We start from the raw sequence: 24,276 nt of genomic DNA on the forward strand, positions 1-24,276 counted from the left end.
CATATTGTGTAGATAAAAATTTGAAGAGCTATTCAGAAAAAATAATCCAGACTCTTTCTTTCATTACTTGTTCTTGCACCTAATTCAATTCACAGATCCAATACTAGCATGAAATACTAAATTCCACTTTATTAGCTTATTGGAGTCAGAAAGATACAGACTTCTGACTTGTGCAAAACTTTAACACTCTTTTCAGTATCAATTTGCTTTTGCATCCCCTATATTCATCTTCACACAGGTCACTTGAACCCACAATGATTAAACATTGCTCAGTTCAGTTTTTGATAAGCTCTGAATTTCAGTTTTGACATGATGCAAATATAACAGCTCTCTAGAATCTGAGATCACTTTTAACATGTATTTGTTGAGATTGTAATTTAATTCTACATTGTATGTGGGAAAGAAGTTCAAATTCAGTCTAGATTTCACAAACATCTTGCAAGAGCTGTCCATAAAATGTATGAAAAGTAGACACTGTCACTAACTGTTCATAGTCGAGAGGTTCATAGCTTAGTATGTATTTTCCTTTCCTGATTACATAAATGCATAATATTTATGGGGACTGAAAATTGAGTATAGGTATATGTTTTTTAAATTGACTTTATCTATTTTATGTATATTAGATGTGTAATATAAGAAATGTTTTTAAAAATCTGCAGTGCATTAAATTTAAGTTTGTAAAAGGATTATTAGGATTCTTTCCGAGCCACGAGCATCCAGGGGGCTTCTGGTACAGCATGTAAAAAGCTTATAAGTCCCCACTCTGTCCTAACAAAAAGCTGAGCTAACTGAAAAGTCAACAACTCTTCTTAGATCCATAACAGAAGTAAGGTCACAGGGCAAACCCCTGCCCCCAATATTGGTGAGAATGACAGGCAAATAGAGAATCACAACCTACTGAAACAGTATTCTTAATTGATCAGAAAACATTTTACTCAAAATAATAGCAACAAAGCATTTGATTGTGTTTGTATATATCATCTATATGCTTATATATATAAGTGAAATGAATGACAGCAACGATACAAGGGATGGAAGAGAGGACTAGGATTATGTTGTTATAGTCGGGGACTTCAATATCCTTCTGTCAGAAATGTACAAATCCAGCAGCCAGAAAATCAGTAAGGACATAGTTGAACTCAACACTACCACCAATTAGTTGCATATAATGGACATCTGTAGACTACATCATCCAACAGAATATACATTCTTCTCAAGCAAAGAGCATCCAGTATATTATTCTTTTGACTAAACTTTTTCAGTTCTCCCTCTGAAAGTCTTACCTCTAAATATATATTACTGTTCTACAAAATTTTATGTGTGATAGTTTTGTGAGTGCAAAATGATGTTTTATAATGCCCATTATGGAATGATACATTATTGCCATAAAGCAACATGGTGTATTACCTCTAATAGGGCACTGCAGCACACTATCTGGAATATCATTTGGTGTTGCCAGGGACTTTTGTGAGATCTGATAAGGATAAAATAATCTTAAAACCAAAAAAAAAAAATATGAAAACGTTCTTTCTGAACCAGGTATTGGTAACTCTCAACCTGTAAAAGATAGAAATTATGACCTGTTCACTTGGACACACTTATTTGACCATTTGTGCTCTCTAAAGAATTGTGTAGTGAGTCTCAAATTCCAATTCAGTGGGAATGTCACTGTGTTCCCTGGGGGAGTTTCTTCCTTGTGCATTAAGACTACAAATCCATTGAGTGCAAGGCTGAAGGGATGGAAAGTGATAATTTTATATAATGTGTTTTTTTAATAGTGAAATGGGCCACACTCAGCTTTTTCCTTTTGTTCCCAGGTCTGTGTACTTTTAGGATAGGAGAGACACCAACATCCACCAGTTGACTAGTGGATGTTGGTGTCTCTCCTATCCTAGCCCATGCATTCTGGCTGTGAAGGAGACAGCACATACTGACCAATGATTTAAGCCATATACTGCATCCTGTAAGATAGGACTCCAATACTCCAGGGTACTATCACTCAGATGATGCCATAACTGACCTTTCAGTAGGCCACTCTAGAATTTTATCAAGCCAGATATTTCTAGGTAGTAAAGACATGTAAGACCAGTGAACTCTGTGAACATGAACCCATTGTCTCACTTCCTACTCTGTGAAATGAGTCCTTGGTTGAAGGTAATGTAATACAGGACATCATAGGGATAAGTAACGCTTCCTCTAGGTCCAAGACAGAAATACTGTAAGCAAGGAAGACAAATCCGTATGCATACTAAACATCCATATTCGTGAGAATGCCCTCTCCCTGATAAAAAAAAAAAAAAATCCAACATATTCAACTATCCATCAGATCATCAGCTGCTTTCCCTGGGGAATATATCAGTTTGTAGCTTACTATTGTCCTCTGCTGTTGGTAAATTAGACACCCAGCTGTGAGAGTAGCTAAATGAGCCTTGGTGAAGCAAAATCCCTGTTGCTAAACCCATATATGAGTTCCATCCATACCATCAAGGTTGGTTTGTAAATGAACCCATTGAGCAAACACCAGAAATCTAGTAAAATAAGCTGACTGAGATACACAGGAGGATAACCTTGAACACTTGATTACTGACAGCATGCTCTGCAGTGGATGCCATCTGGAGGGCTCTTACACAGAAAAGACTTACCCACACACATCTCCCCCAAACTCCTTATCACCAATGTTTAAATGTTATTCTAAGTCTCTTTCCAGTTGATTAACCTTTTAGGCACTGCCCATGGATCTCTGTGGATCTATACCACCAGCTATGTCCCACTGCACAAAAAGTGGATAACAAGATGGCACCACTTGAAATTCTTCCCTTGTAGAGACTTGTTTATCCATGTCTTCCATGGCCTTCCAAAGTGGAGCTGTAATACAGTGGAAGCGTATGTTCGGACCTTTTCCTAAACCAGACCATCTATTGACACTATGGTGTACAGATCCTCTGTAAACCAGTTCTTTTCTTTTATTTAAGTGACCACAGGGGACTCTCCATGAGTCATAGTTCTTTGCTGAGGGGTAGGTGGGAAAGCAGTAGGAGCATATGCTATGGGAGTCTGAAGTATCTCCTTCATGTGGTTTACTTGTAACTTCCAAACCTGCAACGGCATTCTTGGATATACAATTTCCACTTTACAATGGAATGGTGCTGTGTACATTTGACTTTATGACTGGGTGAATCTGATAGCACACAGTTTATTATGGTCATTTTTAAGTAATATAGTCACTTAGTGAATCATCTAGTGATAAGTTCCTCATAAGAGAAAGAAGACAGACACATAAAAAGAAGGAGGCCACGTGTGACCATAAGGGAAGAGATTGGAATAATACAGTCAAAGAAGCCAAGAAATTCCTGGGACCACCAGAAGCTGGGAGAGGCAAGAAAAGATTCTCTCACATAGCATCCAGAGGGAGTGGGGCACTGCCAACACCTTGATTTCAGCCTTCTGCCTCCAGAACTGTGAGAAAATAAATCCTTGGTGTTTTAAGCCACCTAATTTGCTGTAATTTGTTATAGGAGCTCTAGGAAATGAATACAGCTGTCCATTTCATTCCCATGGATCTGATTATCTCTTAATCATTGTTATAAATCACTGCAGGGTCAAATCACTCGGCTCCTAGGGCTTTTATTATAACTCTGTTCTCTTTTTCTCTGATGATTAAACGTCACTAGTTGGCTTTTAGCATTGGGAATCACATTGTTCCCATCAAATCAGCTTAGTATGCCCACTGTCATCTCCAGCCTATAGGGAACAGCTACCACAGAGCTTTTCAAAGATTCTGGTAATCCACTCATGGTTGTATTTCTTAGTGCCTTGGTGAAGATCCTCTTGTGGACTACTGACACGTCTAAGACGTGTCTGAGAAAGTCACACATAATAGATCCATAACAACCCTTCTCCTGAGTAATGTTTTCCAGGGCAGTTCTTGCATTTTGAGCTCATTCATATATGCCACTTTTGAGTCCAGGCTTTAGTTTACACATCCAGCAATTCACAGGGCCTCAAACCAACACATTAAATCCTGAATTCTAGGCAAGTACATGAATTTGGCTTGATACAATCTTTTGTTTTGTCCTTTTCGGTCTAATAGTCTTAGAATAAACTCTTATACATGCTCCCCTGACTCTTGACAAAAACTGACATAATCCTACAACTCTTTCAGTATATAGGCTAACTCATACCAGACCATACCTTGTTTGTTCTTTTTCACCACTATCCTTACCTTAGCATGAGATCTAGCTGGGGTACACACTTAATTGACAGTACAACTCTATAAGCCTTATACTGGGCTCTAGACTTAATCCTCAGCCACATCTGCCATGTAAACACAGGAGATAAGTAATTTTCTGTAGAGTTGTCATAAAGGCTTTCTAAATTTCTCTCTGGGCCTTGTGTTGGACCTTCAAGGCTTTCAATTTATCCCTTTCATTATGAACCCTTTCTGGTGTAAGAAATACCATCGTATGGCACAATCTTTGTCATCAAAGTGACTAATTGGCTCAGCCATTTGATTTCACTATGCTTATCCTCCACATGCACCCCATTCTATGCCACCACTTGTGGTATTTTGAGTAATCATGATCCTACCACATGCTGCATATCGCCAGTGTCCTATTTCCCCCTGGCAAGGAGGTTATCCGTATGTTCTTCAAATATGTGAGCAGCCCAAGCCTAGATTCCATTTTAAAGTCTGTTTGCTGGGATCATTCCTAGTACCAATTACTGTTTTTGACAGGGTCCAGCAGGCACACTCAAACTGGTTAATTTGAGAAGTACTTAGAAAAGGGTTGTTTATAAAGGAGAGGGCACTGTTTAAGGAAATCAAAATGAAAAACTAAAGCACCTGAAAGCTAGCTACAAAAGAAAGCAACTCACCCACAATCTAAAGGAATAAAACGAAGGAATGAATCTCAGAATTCAGAGAGAGCTAAAGAGTAGAAGGGCTGACTATAAAACCAGAGATATGGTCTTAGGCACATAAATGCAGTCACTGACAATAACAGATCAAAAAGATAGGAGAAGCCAAGGGAATAAACACCGAAACTCTGTCTTTCAGACCTCAAACGTCCTGTTGATGCTTCCCATTGACCAAATGCAACTGGAGGACATCACACTCATTGATGCAGTGCAGAAAGAGCAGCCTCTCAGGGCACAAAGCAGAGAGGAGAAGGGCGGAAGGGAGATCTGAAGAAGCAAATGAAGAATATCCAGCAAAAGCCATGTTATTTTATCTTTTAATGTGTTTTTAACCTTTATTTGCTAATATTTTGTTTAGGATTTTTGCATCTATATTCATTGTGAAATTGGCCTATCACTTTCTTTTTTGTACTAGCCTTGTCAAATTTTGATATCAAGGATGTGTTGGCCTCATGAGTTGGGGAGTATTCACTCTTTCTCTATTCCTTAGAAGAATATCTATAGAATTAGAATTCTTTGTTCTTTCAATGCTCAGTTGTGACACAAGACAATTTTACTTGCATTACACTTTGGGCAAAGCATGTTACATAATCCCGCCTCATTTCAAGAGAGTGGAGAATTGCAATCAGTCACCCAGTGCTCCTGGAAAGAGAAAAGAAACATTTTCTACCTCTTGACTCACTTCTCTCTTTTTTTTTTTTTTTTCATTTTTAAGGTTATCTGGGTCAAGAACTGCAGAGGGTCTGAGACGCTACCCAATTACAAGCTAACAAATTTGCCTGCCAGAATTTCGTAGATGACAGGGGAAGACATGAGACTCCAGGGTCAGAGATGAAGCACAATTTATTGTTCACAGAAATAGCAGCAGCCAGAATATCAGCATTTTGCCCTAATTCCCCCAGGGAGATACAAAGTCCGGATGACACATGCACACACAGTGAGTTCCTACGCAGGGTAGAAATCCTGGGCTTAGAAATTCTGAATCTTTTATAGTGAACAGTAGACACTATCCCTATCTTCCAAGACTGCTTGCTATACAAACATCCTTCAAAATAAGTCTGAAGAAAAGTTACTATCTCTGCTCAAAAAACATGCAGAAGTGCAAGAAGCCTATGGAGAATGGTTTTTCAAGTGACTTTTTAAAAATGTACTTTTGTATCTAACAGAGATTGATTATTCATTTATATTGTGAATAATAATTTATCAATATAAAGTAACTCCCTTTGCTCTGTTTTTCTTCTTAGTTTCATCCTTAAAATTAATATTGCCAACATTTTTTGTTGTCTACTTACATACAACTATTACAATTTTACTAAACATCATTACTTTTAACCTTTATGATGTCATTTCACTAGGGGTATATATCTGGTACACAGCATTTAGTTTACTCTTTTAATACAATATGATAACACTTATACTAAAGAACTTTAATCTATCTGAACTTATGCACTGTGATATTTTTAACCCAGTTTTTCTTATATGTACTTCTTCCAGCTAACCTTAGAAAACCAAACCCAAAACCCCTTATTTCACAATAGTTCTCAAGTATGTTGATGTTCCCTTTTTCTCTCTAGAAATATTTATAATTCCACCCTCATTCTGCTAGCAGTTGCCTTTAAAATTTTAAACTAAATATTTGAATATCTACTTTCCTAGCTATCTATTGACCCTTCTCCCATTAAAAAGACCTGGAACACTTTCATCCCTCTGAACACTCCTGTAGGAGACATTTTATTGGAATAGTCAGGGTATTATTTTTGTAGATTGATTTTTTTTTCAGTATAGATTTTCATTTGAGGAATCACTTTTGTTCATTACATTGTTTCATAATCAGGCAAATGATCATTTAGAAAGGATCTTGGGGTTGTAGTGCTCACTGCCATTTCTCATTTATGATACCATGCCCAACCCTTACTCCCAGTTTTAAGGTTGGCTGGAGTACAGAATGGGTACACAGAGATTCATGATATGCTTTCTGCTCAACAATGCCTTTCTACTGTCTTCACAAATATTTGCCCCAAAGTAAAATTCTTAGGTTAATTTTTTTTACCCTCAAAATTCAAAATCCTTCAATAGAAATGTTCCTCCCTGCTGGCATTCAGTGTTGGAGACGAGAAATCTATGATGTTGCTATTGATTTTATTTTCTTGTGGCTAACTTTTCCCCTCTAACTTGAATGCTTATAGAATTTGTCCAATATTCTTGAAATTCAGAAATACCATGAGCTTCAGTCTCTGTGTCTCTATATTAATTTTCCCAGTACTTGGTAGATTCTTTACACAGCTAAAGTTATATGTCTTTTTAGCTTAGGAAAATGGGCTTTAAATCTCTCTTTGCTAATTGTTTCTCCTTTTCTATTCCATTCTAGGCTCATGTTATCTCTAGTGTAGATACAACAAGATTATTAAACTTATTATTTTTGCTTATCTACTTAATTGCTTTGTCCTTTTCCTCTAAATTCTAGAGAACTATCTTGAGCTAATCTATCAAATCTCTATTTTAGATTCATCTTTAAAGTATCAAATCTGCTGTTCATTGCCATCTATGTGTTGTTTTTGGTAATTTAGCAATTGTTTATCTTGTGTAATAGTGATTTTTCCCAGTATCATTTTTTTGCCCAAAGGATGCAAAGTGCTATCAAATATCCTTAACATGAATCAAGAGATTTGATAAATGAATATTTATTCTCATTCCTCAGAAGGGTCCCTTTCTGATTTTTGAATCTCTATCTCTATCTCTATCTATCTATCTATCTATCTATCTATCTATCTCTATATCTAGCGACTATTCTTCATCAGCTTGTTTTTATTTATTTGCAGATATAAAATTTTGTCCTATTTTATTATTTAGCCATCTATCTGTATAATACAGTCCTCATTAAGGAGAAAGAAGGAAACGCCTTCTATAGTTTCATTTGTTAGTGGGCCAAGGGAAGTATCGTCATCAGGTCATAAACTAGAGGAATGCAGATACTATGAAGGCAGGAGAACCAACTGCAATGAGCTGTTGCTTTCCAGTATGCTAGAGTTAGGATTTTAGTGCGTGGCAACCTGACTTTCCCCCACTGACGGCTCTCTAACCAGATACCTCTTCTAGTCTCTTCTGCTTTGGATTTTCTGGTAGCTGTCTAAATTGAAAACTATAGTTCCAGAAGAATTGAAAAGCGTTTAGCAGAATATTGGGGAAAGTCTGTGTGTTGTTGAGCTGTTTTTCCCCCTTAGTGGTTATTCTGACAGCCCTGTAGGTACTGTCCCTTTCCCTGTATGAATTCACTCGCTCTAGCTGATCTCTCCCTCTTGGCTGTATTCCACACATCTTCATACTAGGAGCAAATGCTATCTAGTCAGTAGCTTCATCCCTAGGGTAAATAGTGGAATTCCCAAAGACCCTTATTTGCCCCTATCTGAATATTTCTCCCTTGATGCTTGCCTCCCCAGCCCTTCCTTCTCTAAGATGGGACATTCTCATATACTGTCTTGTGAAAATCTGATCATTTACACCAGTGTAAACCTACTGTTGTCTGAGTTAAATTATTACCTGCTTATTATCAATCAGAATGGTCCCCAATCTAATCCCGTCTGTAATTTTTACCACTTAGAAATTTCCCGTAATGTCTGAATTGTCCATGGAAACCTGAAAATAACATCATTTATAGCACTTCCCTCCTTGATGTTTATTTCCTTAAAAACAATCATCATGTGCCATGCTTTTGCTAAATGAAAAAATAATTTTAGATGTCCTAGAAAATATGTTGCTGAAATATTGGCAAATATTTATGTAGAACAAATAATATTTAGCTTGAATTCCCTGAGCACTAAAGTGAAGAGAACAGCTCATTAACTACTGATTGGAATTAGGAGAAAAATTCTCCCCTCACCCCATTCTCTTTCTCTCTAATTATGGGGTGTGTGTGTGTGTGTGTGTGTGTGTGTGTGTGAAATACTGCTACTTGAGTTATAGAGCTTCACTTTAAATTCTCTTTCTAGCAAGATATCTTCTATGTAGCCATCCAGATCCACTATCCCCATTACCTACTCCACTCTTTGCCCTGAAACTGCATGAATTATGCCAACAGAATTCTATTTCTCCTGGTTTCCTTCTGGGTTCTACCAATGGAAACATAAGCAGAAGACTGGAGGAAGGGAGAAGCGTGAAATTAGAGTACTTATTTCTCCAGTTCATGAGACCACCTAGGGTTGGCTATCCCATAACAGTTGGTTTCTGATCCTCTCAGTTATCATCTTTACACTGAGCATTCTCAGACCTCTCCCTCTGCACGTTCATTTAAGACTAGGGGTCAGGACAGCTTATCTCATATTGGCCCTGAGTTCCTGCACTATTCCTTTAGTTTTCCTAAATACTGCACACACTTTATAAGTCCCTTTGTAAATATACCCTCCTTGAATTTTCCTATTTTGAGTGTGCCATCAATTTCCTATTAAGACTGATACACCCTGTTCATCACCGTAGTTCTCTGACATGCATGTGGTCACAGTTATTCCTTTGGCTTATTGGGGATGGAGCTGTTACAGTTTACTTAACAAAGTTCATCCTTCCTCCAGAATGTCATCATTGCCCCACAGGGAGTTTTCCTCCCATGGGATAAAAGATAGTTCTACTGTTTACCTTGTTTTCAAGCATGGAATGCATTTGTTTGTTTGTTTATAAATAATTCCAGTTGTTTTACTGGGATTTTAGGACGGATCGAAGGTAAAAGTAGAAAACAGAAAGTGAAGATTCAAATTGCTGTATTAACATAGCATCTTTTATCCTACCTGTAAAGATTTTTAAGATATACTGACTATTCTACAATTACATTTAACCTAAAATAAATTATTTGAGTTGAAAGTTAACCCTAGTATTGATTTGTTGGTTTCATAAGTGCATTTGAAATTCTTAAAAATTTTAATGTGAAAATATGAAAAATAAAAATGTTCTCTTTATTTTAAAATATTAATTTCAGGAACAAAACTGTATTTTGATTTTCACTAAACATCTAATAATAAAGCATTTCTATAGGGATGTTTTGTCTTCATACAACTTATGATACTATGAGGAACAAAAACAATTAAAATCTGTAAAAAGATAAAATTCTATTTTCCTCTATTCCTCTATTTTCAGTGGACGGAAATACTGATCATCAAATACTCCTGGATCTTCTAGGGACCAGGCCTCTGGGACACTATAATCTTAGGAGCTGTTTCTGAATGATATTTCTTTCTGATCTCATCTATTTCACCATCATCAAGTATAAATGAAGCCAGCACTGGAATTTGAGAAAAATAGTTCTTAGCCAGGATATGTTTGTGTTTGATCTTGTGAATAAACAAGGGTTCATATCCCTGAAAAGAAAAGAAAATCAAATTCTGTTAAATGTTACAGATACATTTTGCCAAGCAAAAAAATAAAAACACTTTCATATCTCAGTGCCTTTGCTTGTCTGTTCTCTCAGCCCAGAGAACATTGCTTCCTACTTTGCCTATCATCTTTCAGGGCTCACCTCCCATGATGCTCTAAACTTGAGGCCTCTCCTGACTCTCCCCCTGACCTCTGAGCCCAAACTAATCCCTCCTTCTTCCTTACTTGCAAGTACTTTTATGTATTTTAGTTGTATTATTTAGTTCATTCTTCCTTCAATTTCACTATCTGCTTGAGGATCTCTCCAGTATAAGGAATACTCCTTGAAGGTTCAAACTGGGTTTTCTTCATGTAAGGGTCTCTCAACACCACCAAAAATCAGTATTTTTGAATGAATGATCTTGTCACCTTGGTTCTCTCTTTAAATCTACTTCAACACTGATACAATTACTGACTTTTGACTGAGTTATTTTTTTCTAAAATTGGTACTTACCTCTCGTCTCGTGTCCAAAACAAAGATCACAATGGTATTCTGACAGTATAAACCTCTCTTTGCTCCCCTTTTTACCACCTTAGATTCCCGCATCATGAGTCCATTTTCTGTCTTCTAAATAGAAAAAAAACCTTTCTGCCTTTATCAAGCCTCTGTACCTTTCTACTTTTATTCTTAATTAACGTTTAGGCTTCTTCTCTCTCGACAGCTAGAATAGTACTTTGAACTTTTTCTGTTATGTAGCACTGCCACTGTATAAGACTACCTGTTTTCTAATTAGAGTGGCAGTCTCAATCTCTCTTCCACTGGTATTTAGAGGCCTGATTTTGTATTTTGTGATATGCTTAGCTTTCCCAGCCTTTATTCTAGCTAGGGATGGGCACGTGAGAAGTTTCAGGCCATTATACATATATACATATATATATGTGTGTGTATATACATATATATATACACACACACACACGTATATATATATAAACATACACGGATATATATAACAGAAGCCATTGGACAAAGCGTACAAGAAAGCTTTTTAAGAGAATGCAGGAGATGATGTAGCTATTTTATCCCTAAGAGTCCACAAGCATGAGAATGAAAGTCAAATGTTAAAGCTGAAGAAAAAGTTAGAGGGCCTGGGTTTCTGAGAACATTGTGGAGCCACCATCCAGACCCCAGACTGCCAACTTCTGGACTTCTTGCTTGATGGAAACTAACTTCACATTTGATCAAATGATTATCAATTGCTTAGTCCATTATTTGCAACCAAACTTGAATACAACTGAAACAATGAAGAACTGTGTCCTTTACATGCCCTTGTTTTTCTCCAAGCACATAGCACAGTATGTGGCACATTCAAAAGAAAATTCTGGTTGAATTAATAAATACCATCTATTTCCTTTATTAATCTTAATCGACCCTTCTTTTCAACCAAATCACAAATACAACTTGTACCTCCTCCTAAAATTTGTTTTCTAAAAGTAAGACATCCCTCACTAAAGATCTCTCCATCGTGTCAAAACAAAGGTAAAGAAAGCCTGAAGAGGAGCCAGAGCATATACTCCGGCAGAGAGCACCCGGCAGGAGACTACTGGGCGTATTTTTAAGTCTCCTCTCTACAGACACATATACCAGGGCAAAGTACTCATCCTTTGCACTAATCTGTGTTCTACCACTTCTTAGTCCCTACTTCATTAAGAAAACCAACACATTTCTGTTATGCAACATTAAATTGCATGTATAGAACTTTATAGGTTTTTCAAAGCAACTTAAAAGAACAAAAAAGTAAGCATTACAAGTAAGAAAAGCATATTATGGTATGTACCAGCAAAGGAACAATAAGCAACTTCTAAAGATATCGAATATGTATCATCCACTTTTCATATTATCCCCTTTTTACAGATGAGAAAACTAGGGCACTGAAACATCAGCAATTTGCTAAACTTCTCCCAGCTCCTAAGTGATAGAGCCAGAATTCAACCAGGGCTGCTCTGATCCTCTCCACTGATGGCATGCTTTTAGCTAACATTCTTAAAAATTTATGACGCAGAGAAGGTAGGTCTCTCTCTATGTCCTACAGATTATTAGTGACAGAAATGGGGAAATGCTGGGTCAGGACTCCTGACTTTAAATTCACTATTGTTCCTACTTTGACCAACGTGCACACCACGAGAAACTGTTCTGCCTCATTTACAGTTCAGAGAACAGAAGTCTTTTTCCAGGCTTTTCCTATAACTTGTGTCATGATTTCAGGGAGCCAAAATTATTTTAAATTTTGAGCATTTTTTTACTTACTGAGAAAGCAAATATCTCTGTGCATTAAGGAAATTTTAGAAATGTTTTAACTTGTGGCAAGACATAAACTATTCTTTAACAAGGTTGACTATTAATACTTAACAGATTACAGTAGGCCAGAATCATAAAAAGGCAATTTTTTTTTGTTTGTCTGGTTGAGAACCTTAGCTCTATTTATAGAAATTCAGTAAGATCAGCATCCTGAAATTAGAAATGCGTGTGAATACAACATTTAATTTGGTACTGCAGTAATTTGATTAAATACACAAAGGGAGTGTGGATTAACTGAAGCAGTAGAATATCAGCTTTGGGAATGAACTTCAATCCCACTATGGGTCCTAGATGAAATAATATTAGAGTGTTGGCTATGCTTCCAATGATTACATATTTGTGAAGCAGTTTAGTTCTAAATATAATATTTAACAGTTTTAGTTTCATGCTGCTCTTTCTTTCAATCTCTAGAGTGAAATTTTTCTTAACCTGGCTTCTGCTGGAAAATTATTTAAAAAAAAGCTGAAAATTTAACTAGTTTCTCCTCTTCATACCTTCTCTCTCCTCAGTAACAACACAAGCAGGGCATAGCACCATTCAAAATGACTATTAAATCTGGTCATTTCTTTATTTTCTCTTAACTGACATTTTGCATGCAATTAATAGTATAGAAATTTAATCAATAGGAGACAGAGAATCAGTATCAGCGGCTGGGATCCTAAGCGTGCATAGTGTAACTGAAGCTCTCTGATGAACTCAATTCTGCTCATCAAAATGTTTTACAGATTGCATCTTGTAAGTTACTAAAATTAAATGGTATTGAATTTTTACAGTGCTTTCCCCACTCCCGGTCAGTTAGGAGAAAAGGAAAAATGGAGCCTCAGAACCATACCCCATCAGTATGATTGCCAATTAGAGCACAAGATTATGAACAAAATGTGAGAGTTTAGTGTGCTTTTTAGGCAGACTCATGATGGTTAATCAAAGAAGGGCAGATTCTAGGTTATATAATACCTATCTGGTATTTCATTTATTCATTCAACAAATATTTACTAAACTCCTAGTCTGTGACAGGCACTGGTGTAGCTTATTAGAGCTATAGACATGAATAAGCTAAATAAAATCCCTGCTCTCATGTAATTTACCATGAAATGACATACTTGAACTTGCTATTATTAGCAGAGAGGGGTATCAAGTTTAGACACTTGTAAGATGTTCAGAGCTCTTATCTTGTCCTTTTCTGTGCCTTAGGTTCCTTTTAATTTTAATCTCAGCCATACATACCATACACACATTTGTTACTGTTGTTCATCGTCTGTTTCTTAATCCAATGGAAGTATGTAAATTATGCATGGAAAACGTAGTAAAGGGCAGTCAAGTTATCCTCTAATATTTTCAATGATTAAGTTAATTCCTCAAATAAAGTTCCGCTTTCTCACCTCTTCAATACTTGTTAGCTTGAGATGAGCAACGCCTTCATCTTTGGTAAGAAGAATGCAGTTCCAGGGGGACCATTCCAAGGACTTATCCCACCTGACCATAACCAGATCATTGAGATCCTTCCAGGCACTGAGCACTGACTGGGATGCCCAGATGTTCTCTACCAGGTACTGAATATCTTGGAGCTGCATGTCAAAACAAGTGTGAAAAATAATGTTTTCTTCTAAACATAACATTTCTTCAAGATTATTCTATTACTTGAGGAAATAATCATATTGAGTGTATTTTTAAAAGAGAAACATTATTCATGACATTTTCAGTGCTTCTTATAGCTTCTTATTTTTCACCAAATCTCTCCTCACTCTGCCCAAGCTCCATTATCAGTTTCACAGTCATGACTGTATCTTTAACCCAGAGAAAGCTGCATATATTTCTTCCAGTGTGTTAATTTTATCTTACGCGTATATGGTATTCAGTGCTTTTCAAAATATATTTGCCACTATCCTTATCCTCAGGGTTATTGTAAGTCATTTTATTTCCACTTTACAAATGAATAAATTGACATTTCATAAAGATTAAGCAATTTGCTTAGTGTTATTAAAAAGACTTTGCTGTTTTAATGAAAAAAGAAGCAAATTGGGGGAAATGAAGTAACTGTTTAAAAACTTTTTTTTAAATCTAAACCATAGTAGCTAAACCTCTTGAAATGGTTTTTTATCACGAGGTCTGCATAGACTTAGAATTGCCAGAGGGGCAAGCTTCACAAAGTATAAGCATAAACAAAAGAACCACTATTTTAAAATGTTTTTATGGGAAGGCAGGAATCTTTTCTGTCAATTAGTGAACAAATTTCATCCATGATTGGCAACCCTTCCTGATCATACCTGCATCAGGAAAGCAATTTTGGAATCATCTTCATAATCCGCTTCTGAATAGTAGAGCCGTTGAAGTAAACCTTTGTACTTCAAAAATGATTCTCGTTGTCGAGTCTCATTGTCAAGATTAATACAGTGACGACACCGGTATATGCGGTGTGAGGTGGATGAGACGGCAAACTCTGTGGAAGGCAAATAGAGCTGGCAACCGTGGCAAAAATAAATCTTCTTATAAAACTTCAATGGGTCTTGAGGGACCTAAACAGTAAAAAACAAAAACAAAAAGAAAGGAAGGAAGTTATAAAAGTCAGGCCAAATACTAACCAACAGAAGCACTGAGGGCTAACTTATCTTAGAATGAGATAAAAAGTTAGTTAATTTTTAAAGTCCTATTTTCCCTTAACTTCCTATTCTACACAAAATTTAAATTTCAAGTAATATTCATTTATCCTGCCAAAATGTTAAGAAATCTCTATTATTTTTAAAAAGAATTTAGATTTTTGGTGTCACACTACATTCATCTTACAGGCTAGATTCATGTGTAAATAAAAGCTCACTAAACAAAGTGTTTTTCTCTTTTCATTTATCTTAACACTAAATTTGGGTTGGCGCAATGATCGATATTCAAAACCTGAAACTCTGCATCATGTAGTGGTTTTTTTTTAATTTTTTGAGGACATTCTATACTGTTTTCTGAAATGGCTGTACCAATTTAAATTTCAGATAACAGAACACAAGGGTTCCTTCTCCTCCCTGCCCTTGCCAACACTTGTTATTTCTTGTCTTTTTGATACTGGCCATTCTGACAGGTATAAGAGGATATCTCATTGCCATTCTGATTTGCATTTCCCCGATGATTAGTGATGTGGAGCACTTTTTCATGTACATGTTGGCCATCTGTATGTCTTCTTTGAGAAAATGTCTATTGAGGTCTTTGCCCATTTTTAATTGGGTTAAAATTATTTTGCTATTGAGTTGTATAAGTTCCTTTTTTTTGGATATTAACTCATCAGATATATGGTTTGCAAATATTTTTTCCCATTCTGTAGGTTGCCTTTCGTTTTGTTGATTGTTTCCTCTCTGTGCAGGTTTTCAGTTTGATACAATCCCATTTGTCTATTTTTGCTTCTGTCACCTTTGGTTTAGAAATCATGACCAAAAAATTATTGCTAAGGTCAATGTCAACAAGATTTTCCTTATATTTCCTTTTAATAATATTATAGTTTCAGGTCTTATATTTAAATCTTTAACCTATTTTGAGTTGCTTTTGTATGTGGTGTAAGATAAAGGTTGATTTTTTTGCATGAGGCTATCCAGTTTTTTCAGTATCATTTAGTAAAGAAATGATCCTTAGAAATCCTTTTGTGGGTTTGTTTCTGGGCTTTCTGCTTTGTGGCATTGATCTATGTGTCGGTTTTGTGCTAGTACCATACTGTATGAACTACACAGCTTTGGAATATAGTTTGAAATCAGGAAGCATGACGCCTCCAGCTTTGTTCTTTCTCGAGATTGCTTTGGCTACACAGGAGGTTTACCACTTTTGTGGTTCCATACACATTTTAGGATTTTGTTTTCCATCTCTGTGAAAAATGTCATTGGAATTTTGATAGGGATTGCATGGAATCTATAGATCACTTTGGGTGGTATGAACATTTTAACAATATTAATTCTTCCAAAAGAATTTCTTAAGTACAAAATAAACACCAAAAGTATGATCCATTTTAAAAATGAATAAATTCAACTTCATTGAAATAAAAAAAATCTGCTCTGTTAAAGATACTATTAAGAGAATGAGAAGACAAGCTACAGACTGAGGGAAAATATTTACAAATCATATATCTTACAAAGAACTTACATATAAAATACAAAAGGAATTTCCAAAACTCGGTAATGAGAAAATAACTCAATTTTAAGAAGGGGGGTGGTGGCAAAAGATATGTGCAGATACTTCACCAAAAAGTTATATGGATGGCAAAAAAGATGCATGAAAAGATGTCTAATAATATATTCATTAGGAAATCACAGATTGAAACGTAACAGGATACTACTACACATTAGAATTCCAAAATTAAGAGAGAGACTGGCAATACCAGCTGCTGACAAGGATGCAGAACAACTAGAACTCTCACACATTACAGATGGGGACATACATGGTACAGCCAGTGTGGAAAGAAAGCTTGGCCATCTCTTATAAAGGTAAATATGCATTTACAAAAAAAACTCACAATCAAGTGTTTGTTGTGATTTTAACCACAAAAGCCCAAAACTAACAAACAATCCAATGTTCTCTAACTGTGAACGGCTACTCAAGCTCTGGTATATGCAGACAACACATGCAGACAACAAAAATATTACTCAGTTATAAAAACAAATTAACAATATACTCAAAAACGGGTAAATATCAAATGCAATATGCTAAATGAAGGAAGCCAGTTCTCATAAAGCTACATACAGTAGGATTCCTTTTATATGACACACTGGATTCAGTGTAATCGTAGATAAAAATGCAGACCCGTGTTGGTCAAGGGTCAGGGAGCTGGGGGAAGTGCTGATTACAAAGTGGCAGCATGAGGGAACTTGGGGGAAGGAGGCAAAACTATTTTTTTATCTTGAGTGTGCTATTGATTACATGACTGCATTTGTCAAAACAGACCCCCAGACAGTGAATTTTACCAAAGGTAAATTTAAAAACAGAATAAGATGGTATGTTATGTGAATGTGTAGAATACTAAATTCTACTACTGCAAACATATAAAAGCTGAGTTAAGTATGTAGAGGACTAGAACATAGCTTGGGCAAAAAAAACACTAATTTGAATAAGAAATAATATAATAGGCAACTTTTCTCTTGGAGTTTTGTTATATATTATATATATATGTGTATATATATATATACACACATATATATATACACACACATATATATATTTATTTTAAGATTTTATTTTTAAGTAATCTCTACACCCAACGTGGAGCTCAAACTTACAAACCTGAGATCAAGAGTTGCATGTTCTACAGACTGAGCCAGCTGGGCACCGCTGACTTTGTGTCATATTCTCTTGCAATACAATTAAGTTTTAAAAATCCATTAAAGGGGCACCTGGGTGGCTCAGTCAGTTGAACATCTGACTCTTGGTTTCTGCTCAGGTCATGATCTCAGGGTCGAAAGATGGAGCCCCAAATCAAGCTCTGGGCTCAGTGGGGAGTCTGCTTGGGATCCTCTCTCTCCATCTCCCTCTACTTCTCTCCCTGCTTGCACATGTTGTCTCTCTCTCTCTAAAAATAAAAAAATAAATCTTAAAGAAATAATAAAAATAAAATAAATAATAAAAATCCATTAAAAAAAGAAATTAATTTTATCTTTCTAAAAGTTTTGACTAAATATTGAGATTTTATATCAAAAAAGCAAAATAGATGTTTAACCAGTTTCTTAATAAATTATAGCCCTAAATATAATCATTAGAATAAACACTAGAATTCTTAGTAAACTACTCCTTTCCAAACTTTACTAAAACTGCTTTAAATAGTTTTGGACAGTGAGAAGGCAATAAGGTATTTTTCTTTGCTCTAGACAGCAAAATCCTCATAGAAGCCTAAGCATGTTGGAATTGGAACAAATACATATTACATTTGAAGTTCTCTCAGGATATCTACACAGATCTGTTTAGTAATAACTATGACTAAGCAATATTATAAGGGAACACAAACAAGGCACATATGGAATCTCAGACATGAAAAGTTTAGGGCACCTGGGTGGCTCAGTAATTAAGTGCCTGCCTTCGGCTCAAGTCATGATCCCAGCGTTCTGGGATTGAGCCCCGCATCGGGCTCCCTGCTCAGCGGGAAGCCTGCTTCTCCCTCTCCCACTCCCCCTGCTTGTGTTCCCTCTCTCGTTGCCTCCCATTCTGTCATAAATAAAATCTTAAAAAAAAAAAAAAAAAAAAAAGAAAGAAATGAAAAGTTTAATTCTCTCTGAGGCCTCATGAAGGAGCGGACCTGTGAATTAAGTGTCAGAAAATGAACAAGAGCTGGCTGAATGAAATAGGGGAGAGCATTCCAGGTGGAAGTAATAGTATGTTCAAAAGCATGATAGTGTGAGAGATCAGGATTGCACAGTACAATATTCAGTTTGGTTCAGAGAGTAGGGAGGAATTCAGTACAAAAATATAGACACAGAAGAAGTTAAAGACTAAGTTTAATTTATTAACATAAAAAACAGTCATTTAAAAGAGATTTCACCAACAAGATGGTCTTCCACATGGACCCCAAGTAAAGCACTAAAACAAAATTTGAATGTACTTCAATTTACTATGGCATATCTCAGAATTCTGAGAAAAAAATACAGGAAAAAAAGTAGAGTACCTTAAGATGTCTTGCAACTTCTGGATTAAATAGAGGTGTTTTGATGTAATGAAAAAAGAGTGTTGCAATTCTTTTTCTGAGTCCTTCAAGATTATGATGTTTGACTCCTCTCATCATAAGGTCCACCTCTCTGTCAATCAATTCTAGAATTTCCTGAGTCAGTTTACATTCATGTTCCTACACAAAACACAAACATATTCAGTATAGAATTTTTATTTATTTTTATTTTTTTTAAAAGATTTTATTTATTTACTTGGCAGAGAGAGACAGCCAGGCAGCGAGAGAGGGAACACAAGCAGGGGGAGAGGAAGAAGCACACTCCCAGCGGAGCAAGGAGCCCGATGCAGGGCTCAATCCCAGGACCCTGGGCTCAGGGCCTGAGCCGAAGGCAGACGCTTAACGACTGAGCCACCCAGGCGCCCCCAGTATAGAATTTTAAAGTCACTAAGTTAGTTTTTGAAATTATCACCAAACTGAAAACTATATTCCAAAAGAAAGAAATTTCAAAAGAAACTGGCAGGAGTATAAACTGGTGCAACTAATTTGGGAAAAAAACTTGACATTGTCTTGTAGACTTTCAGATATGCTTAATCTACAATCCACCAATTCCACTCTTTAGAGTGCTTTAGATAAATGTGCATATAGAATCATTGTTCACAATAGTTTAAAATTAGAAACAACCAAATATCCACAAATAAATTGATGACATAAATAAGGGATGGTTTTTTCATACAAGACATATACTGATAGAATATCAAATGTATGTAAATGAATAAACTACAGCTATATACAATAACAAGCTTATATCTTACAAATTAATGTTGTTGAGCAAAAGCAGCAAGGCACAAGATAATACAGTATCATTCCATTTAAATAAAATCCAAAAATAAGCAACACTAAACTATATTATTTAAAGATACATATGTATATATATTTATATATATATACATACATATATAGGTGGTAAAACTATAAAGAAAATCAAGGAAATGACTGCTGTGAAAGTCAACATTCTAATTCCACACCCCCCTCCCCTTGGGTATTAAGGAGGGCACGTACTGCATGGTGCACTGGGTGTTATAAGCAAGTAATGAATTATGGAACTTTATATCAGAAACTAGGGATGTACTGTATGGTGACTAACATAACATAATAAAAAATTATTATAAAGAAAAAGAAAGTCAACATTCTAGGGGATGAGTGGGTGAACTGGGATTACAAAGAGAAAGGGGGTACTCGCAATGTTGGCCATGTCCTGTTCTAGGGTCGAGATAGGTTACATGGTTGGTAACTTCATATTTGTTAAATTGTATATATATGTGTATATTTTACATATTTTTTCTGCAAATTTGTATAATTCACAATAATTTTTTAATAAAGTGACAGAAATGAGTGTGGTTGAAAAAAAAAAGTCCCAAGTAGGAATTAAGTGATTAAGGTAGGATTTATGAGTAGTAAAATACAATTAAGTTGCTCCAACTGCTCAAGAGAGGATTAAAAGAAACATAGTTTGAATGAAGGAGTCAGAACATGAAGTCAAGTGTAACTGTAAAATAATGTTCTGTACTTTTTATTTTTTTTATTTTTATTTTTTTAAAGATTTTATTTATTTATTTGACAGAGAGAGACAGCCAGCGAGAGAGGGAACACAGGCAGGGGGAGTGGGAGAGGAAGAAGTAGGCTCCCAGGGGAAGAATGTGATGTGGGGCTTGATCCCAGGACTCTGGGATCACGCCCTGAGCTGAAGGCAGACACTTAATGACTGAGCCACCCAGGCGCCCCCTGTACTTTTTAATACATACTTGATAAAGCTAACTCAAGAGTCTATATGAGGGGTCCTTGACTCTGAAGGCATATTAGAATGACCTGGGGGAGACTTTTAAAGGTTTTAACATTGCCCTCACACTTGAGGATCTAATTTAACTTCTCTGAAATGGGGCCTAGATATCATCCCTTATTCATTTATTTTCATATTCTCTCTCTTTCAATCTCTCTCTGTCTCTGTAAATCTTGCTCTCTCTTTCCAGCTCTCCAGATGATTCTAATGTGTACTCAGGTTTAAGATTCCCTGCTCTCTGTTAGTAATTGTCATCAAAGTAATACCTATTATTCATTGAGGGCTCCCTATTTGTAAGCATATATATAGATTATATTTATTTATATTTTATAAATATATACATACATATATATATACACATATATTTATATCCTCCAAGCAGCTAATTTTGCAAATGATGAAACTGATTTTCAGAAATATTAAATAACTTATCTAAGATTATACAGCCATAATGAATAGATCCAGAATTTGAGTCATGCTTAAAAAGGCCTTAATCCTCCATCAAAATATTGTTAAATAAATGTACACGTAGATATATTACATTAAACATCTTAAGATAAACACAATTTATTTTTGTAAGACTATCCTTTCGTTTTATTTTCTTTTTATTGTTATTATTACTATTGTTATTAACCAGCTTATGTTCCTAAATATGTCAGTTAGGAGGATTTCTACTGTATTCCCTACCTGTACTCTTTTTCTCCTAGTCTGGCTTTTTTACTGCCCGCCATAGATATAATGCTCATTTCCGACTTCTGGACCTACTGCTTCTCCCTTTTTTCCTAACTATCTCTATCTTCCAATGTTAGTCACTACACAAACATGTTTAAAAAGGTAATCCAGGACAAAGGCAGTCAATGCCTAATTGAGTCAATGCTTCTGTTCTCAAGATGAGGAGAAATGGGGGCACCTGGATGGCTCAGTAGGTTAAGTGTCTGTCTTCAGCTCAGCTCATGATCCCAGCATCCTGGGATGGGGTCCTGCATTGGCGAGTCTGCTTCTCCCTCTCCCTCTGCTGCTTCCCTCCACTCCTGCTCTCTCTCTCTCTCTCAAATAAATTAATAAAATCTTTAAAAAAGGAAAAAAGATGGGGAGAAACACAAGAGATCTATGGAGACTTACCTCCCAACAAGAACCATTTATTCAACTATTTAAAGTGTCTTAAATCAATAAATAAAGAGAAAAAAATTAAAACACTCTAATGCTGCTTTAACTGCTAAAAATAAAATTTTCACTGAAAAGTGGCAAAATATATAGACAGTTGCTGCTTTATTGAACTGAGTTGAGTATTAATCCCATGCTATATATTTGCATCCATTGCACAGAGATGGGTATATTTATGTTTCGAATATTCATTGTGCTATATTTACATTTATTATATATCATAACATACAGCTTGAGAATTTTTAGATAAATATGAATACATAAACCACATCCTCCCCAAATTACCAAAACAATATAGCTGTTGACAAAATAAATTCATATGTATAAACATTGATTAATCATCTTTATAATTAATACAAAACAGTTTAGTTTAGTATTCATTTTTTTTTATTGATAGTGATACTTAAAAATTAAGAGAAAGTTAATGTACCTTCACAGTATGTTTAAGCGTTAGGAGTACATCCAGCCTTTCATCTTGAGAGATGTTTTTCAGCATAATGCATTTATAGATGCTCTGCAGCTCTCTGGCTCTGATGGTGAACTGTGTATCCATCTCAATTATTTTGCCACTAAATGTTCTCCATACCTTTGGAGCTGAACACTTAAAAATAATATTATGTTTATAATTATCAGTTAATTAAAGGTTAAAAATAATTTTGTTACTTCTACTAAAAGCTAACTTAGTATCATGTGCTTTATGAATAAAAGTACCACTAAAACTTGAGGAAATTAATTGAAGAATTTGTAGACCATGGGAAAGTAAAACATTTTAGGAAAAAAAAAATAAAAGAGCTATTTAGTCTGTGGAAGTGCAAACATTTCTACAGAATTCAGAATTTGCTACTAGTTTGTACTAATTAGTATGTTGAATGGCTTAATGGGTATATGGAGTAACTCATCACCCTTTGGGAAAAGGCATGCTATTTGGAATATTTAAAAAAATGATCTGCTTGGTTCAATTATATTGATTTATAGAAATGTGTCTTGATCATGCTTTGCCAATTGAAGACAACTTCTGTGGAGCAATGGTTACAATTCTCAATGCATTAGACCTACAGATACTACAAAATGGGACTCCGTAAGTTAGTTTTGTTTCCGATAAACATAACTCTAACAAGTTCACAGTTCCTCACAAAGCAGACGTCCGTAGTCAAACGGTTATATTTAGCTATCTTAGCAGTGCTGTGGCCCCTGCCTCCTGATGACGGCTACAATTCTCACTCCCTATTTCCCAATCTGGCTTGGTGCCTCCTAACCTAGGCCACCCCATGAACTGAGGGTTAGAAATGGCATTCACTTCCCCTGAAGCTCATCTGCAGACTCCTGGACTAAGAATTCAGGAGATGGAGTGTGGAGTGAGACACCAGAGACACCACCACAATCTTTAATGAAGATTAAGTCTGTGTTTGACACTGCTCCTGTTCCCTCTCACCGAGACTTTGAGAAAAGATGCATTCACCTAGAAATTTCACAGTGAAAACTCACTATTTTCTCTTCTTCTTTATGGTACACAGCTGCTCAATTTCTTTCCCGGATTTTAATTTATCAGAAACAAGGCAATTTTGATCACAACTATTAACTGTCCAAATGCTGGATTTTTTATAGGCTGAATGTAATTGCTTTGGAGACCTGCAGTCCCATTTATGCCATACTTGCAGCCATTTAAATCTTAGATTTGATATAATTTAAAGTTTAAAGAGAAGCCCATTTATGGGAACAAATCATCAGGAATGCAGACTAGCCAAATTGAAAAATAATATAAGGCTATATTGAGAATGACAGGATTATGAGGAAGTTTTAGTTACAGCCTTACTTTTAAAATTTTTTACATTTCATATTAGCTAAATTACATTGAAAACTGAAAAGTACCATCTAAAAACAACTATATTTGATATGTTTTCAAAGTAATGGCAACATTTTCTGATCAAAGCCAAAATAAGTGCTGTTCAGAGCTAGGAATTTTCATCAGAAACTTTAGATTCTCAGTTCTAGTTTTAATTCAGCAAATGAGAGGCTGCAACCCTATAATTTATATTCTTGAGGCATAAA

The 24,276-nt window shown here is 35.7% G+C and overlaps 2 protein-coding genes across 2 annotated transcripts in view; both read right to left on the bottom strand.

Moving 5' to 3' along the window:
- Positions 1–14,008, bottom strand: part of SLC13A1 (solute carrier family 13 member 1) — a 250,421-nt gene extending 236,413 nt beyond the window's left edge. The window contains exon 1 of the mRNA XM_019799434.2: positions 13,990–14,008. The gene's annotated coding sequence lies outside the window, so the exon portion shown is untranslated. The remainder of the gene's footprint in view (positions 1–13,989) is intronic.
- IQUB (IQ motif and ubiquitin domain containing) overlaps positions 1,905–24,276 on the bottom strand; it is a 63,422-nt gene continuing 41,050 nt past the window's right edge. The window contains exons 9-13 of the mRNA XM_002919028.4: positions 22,658–22,828; positions 19,227–19,403; positions 14,875–15,123; positions 13,990–14,175; positions 1,905–10,259 (exon numbers count right to left, since the gene is read on the bottom strand). Coding sequence (XP_002919074.1) covers positions 10,077–10,259; positions 13,990–14,175; positions 14,875–15,123; positions 19,227–19,403; positions 22,658–22,828 — 966 coding nt within the window. The 3' untranslated portion in view covers positions 1,905–10,076. The remainder of the gene's footprint in view (positions 10,260–13,989; positions 14,176–14,874; positions 15,124–19,226; positions 19,404–22,657; positions 22,829–24,276) is intronic.

This window comes from Ailuropoda melanoleuca, chromosome 1 (assembly GCF_002007445.2).
Source record: "Ailuropoda melanoleuca isolate Jingjing chromosome 1, ASM200744v2, whole genome shotgun sequence".
NCBI classification, from domain to species: Eukaryota; Metazoa; Chordata; class Mammalia; order Carnivora; family Ursidae; genus Ailuropoda; species Ailuropoda melanoleuca.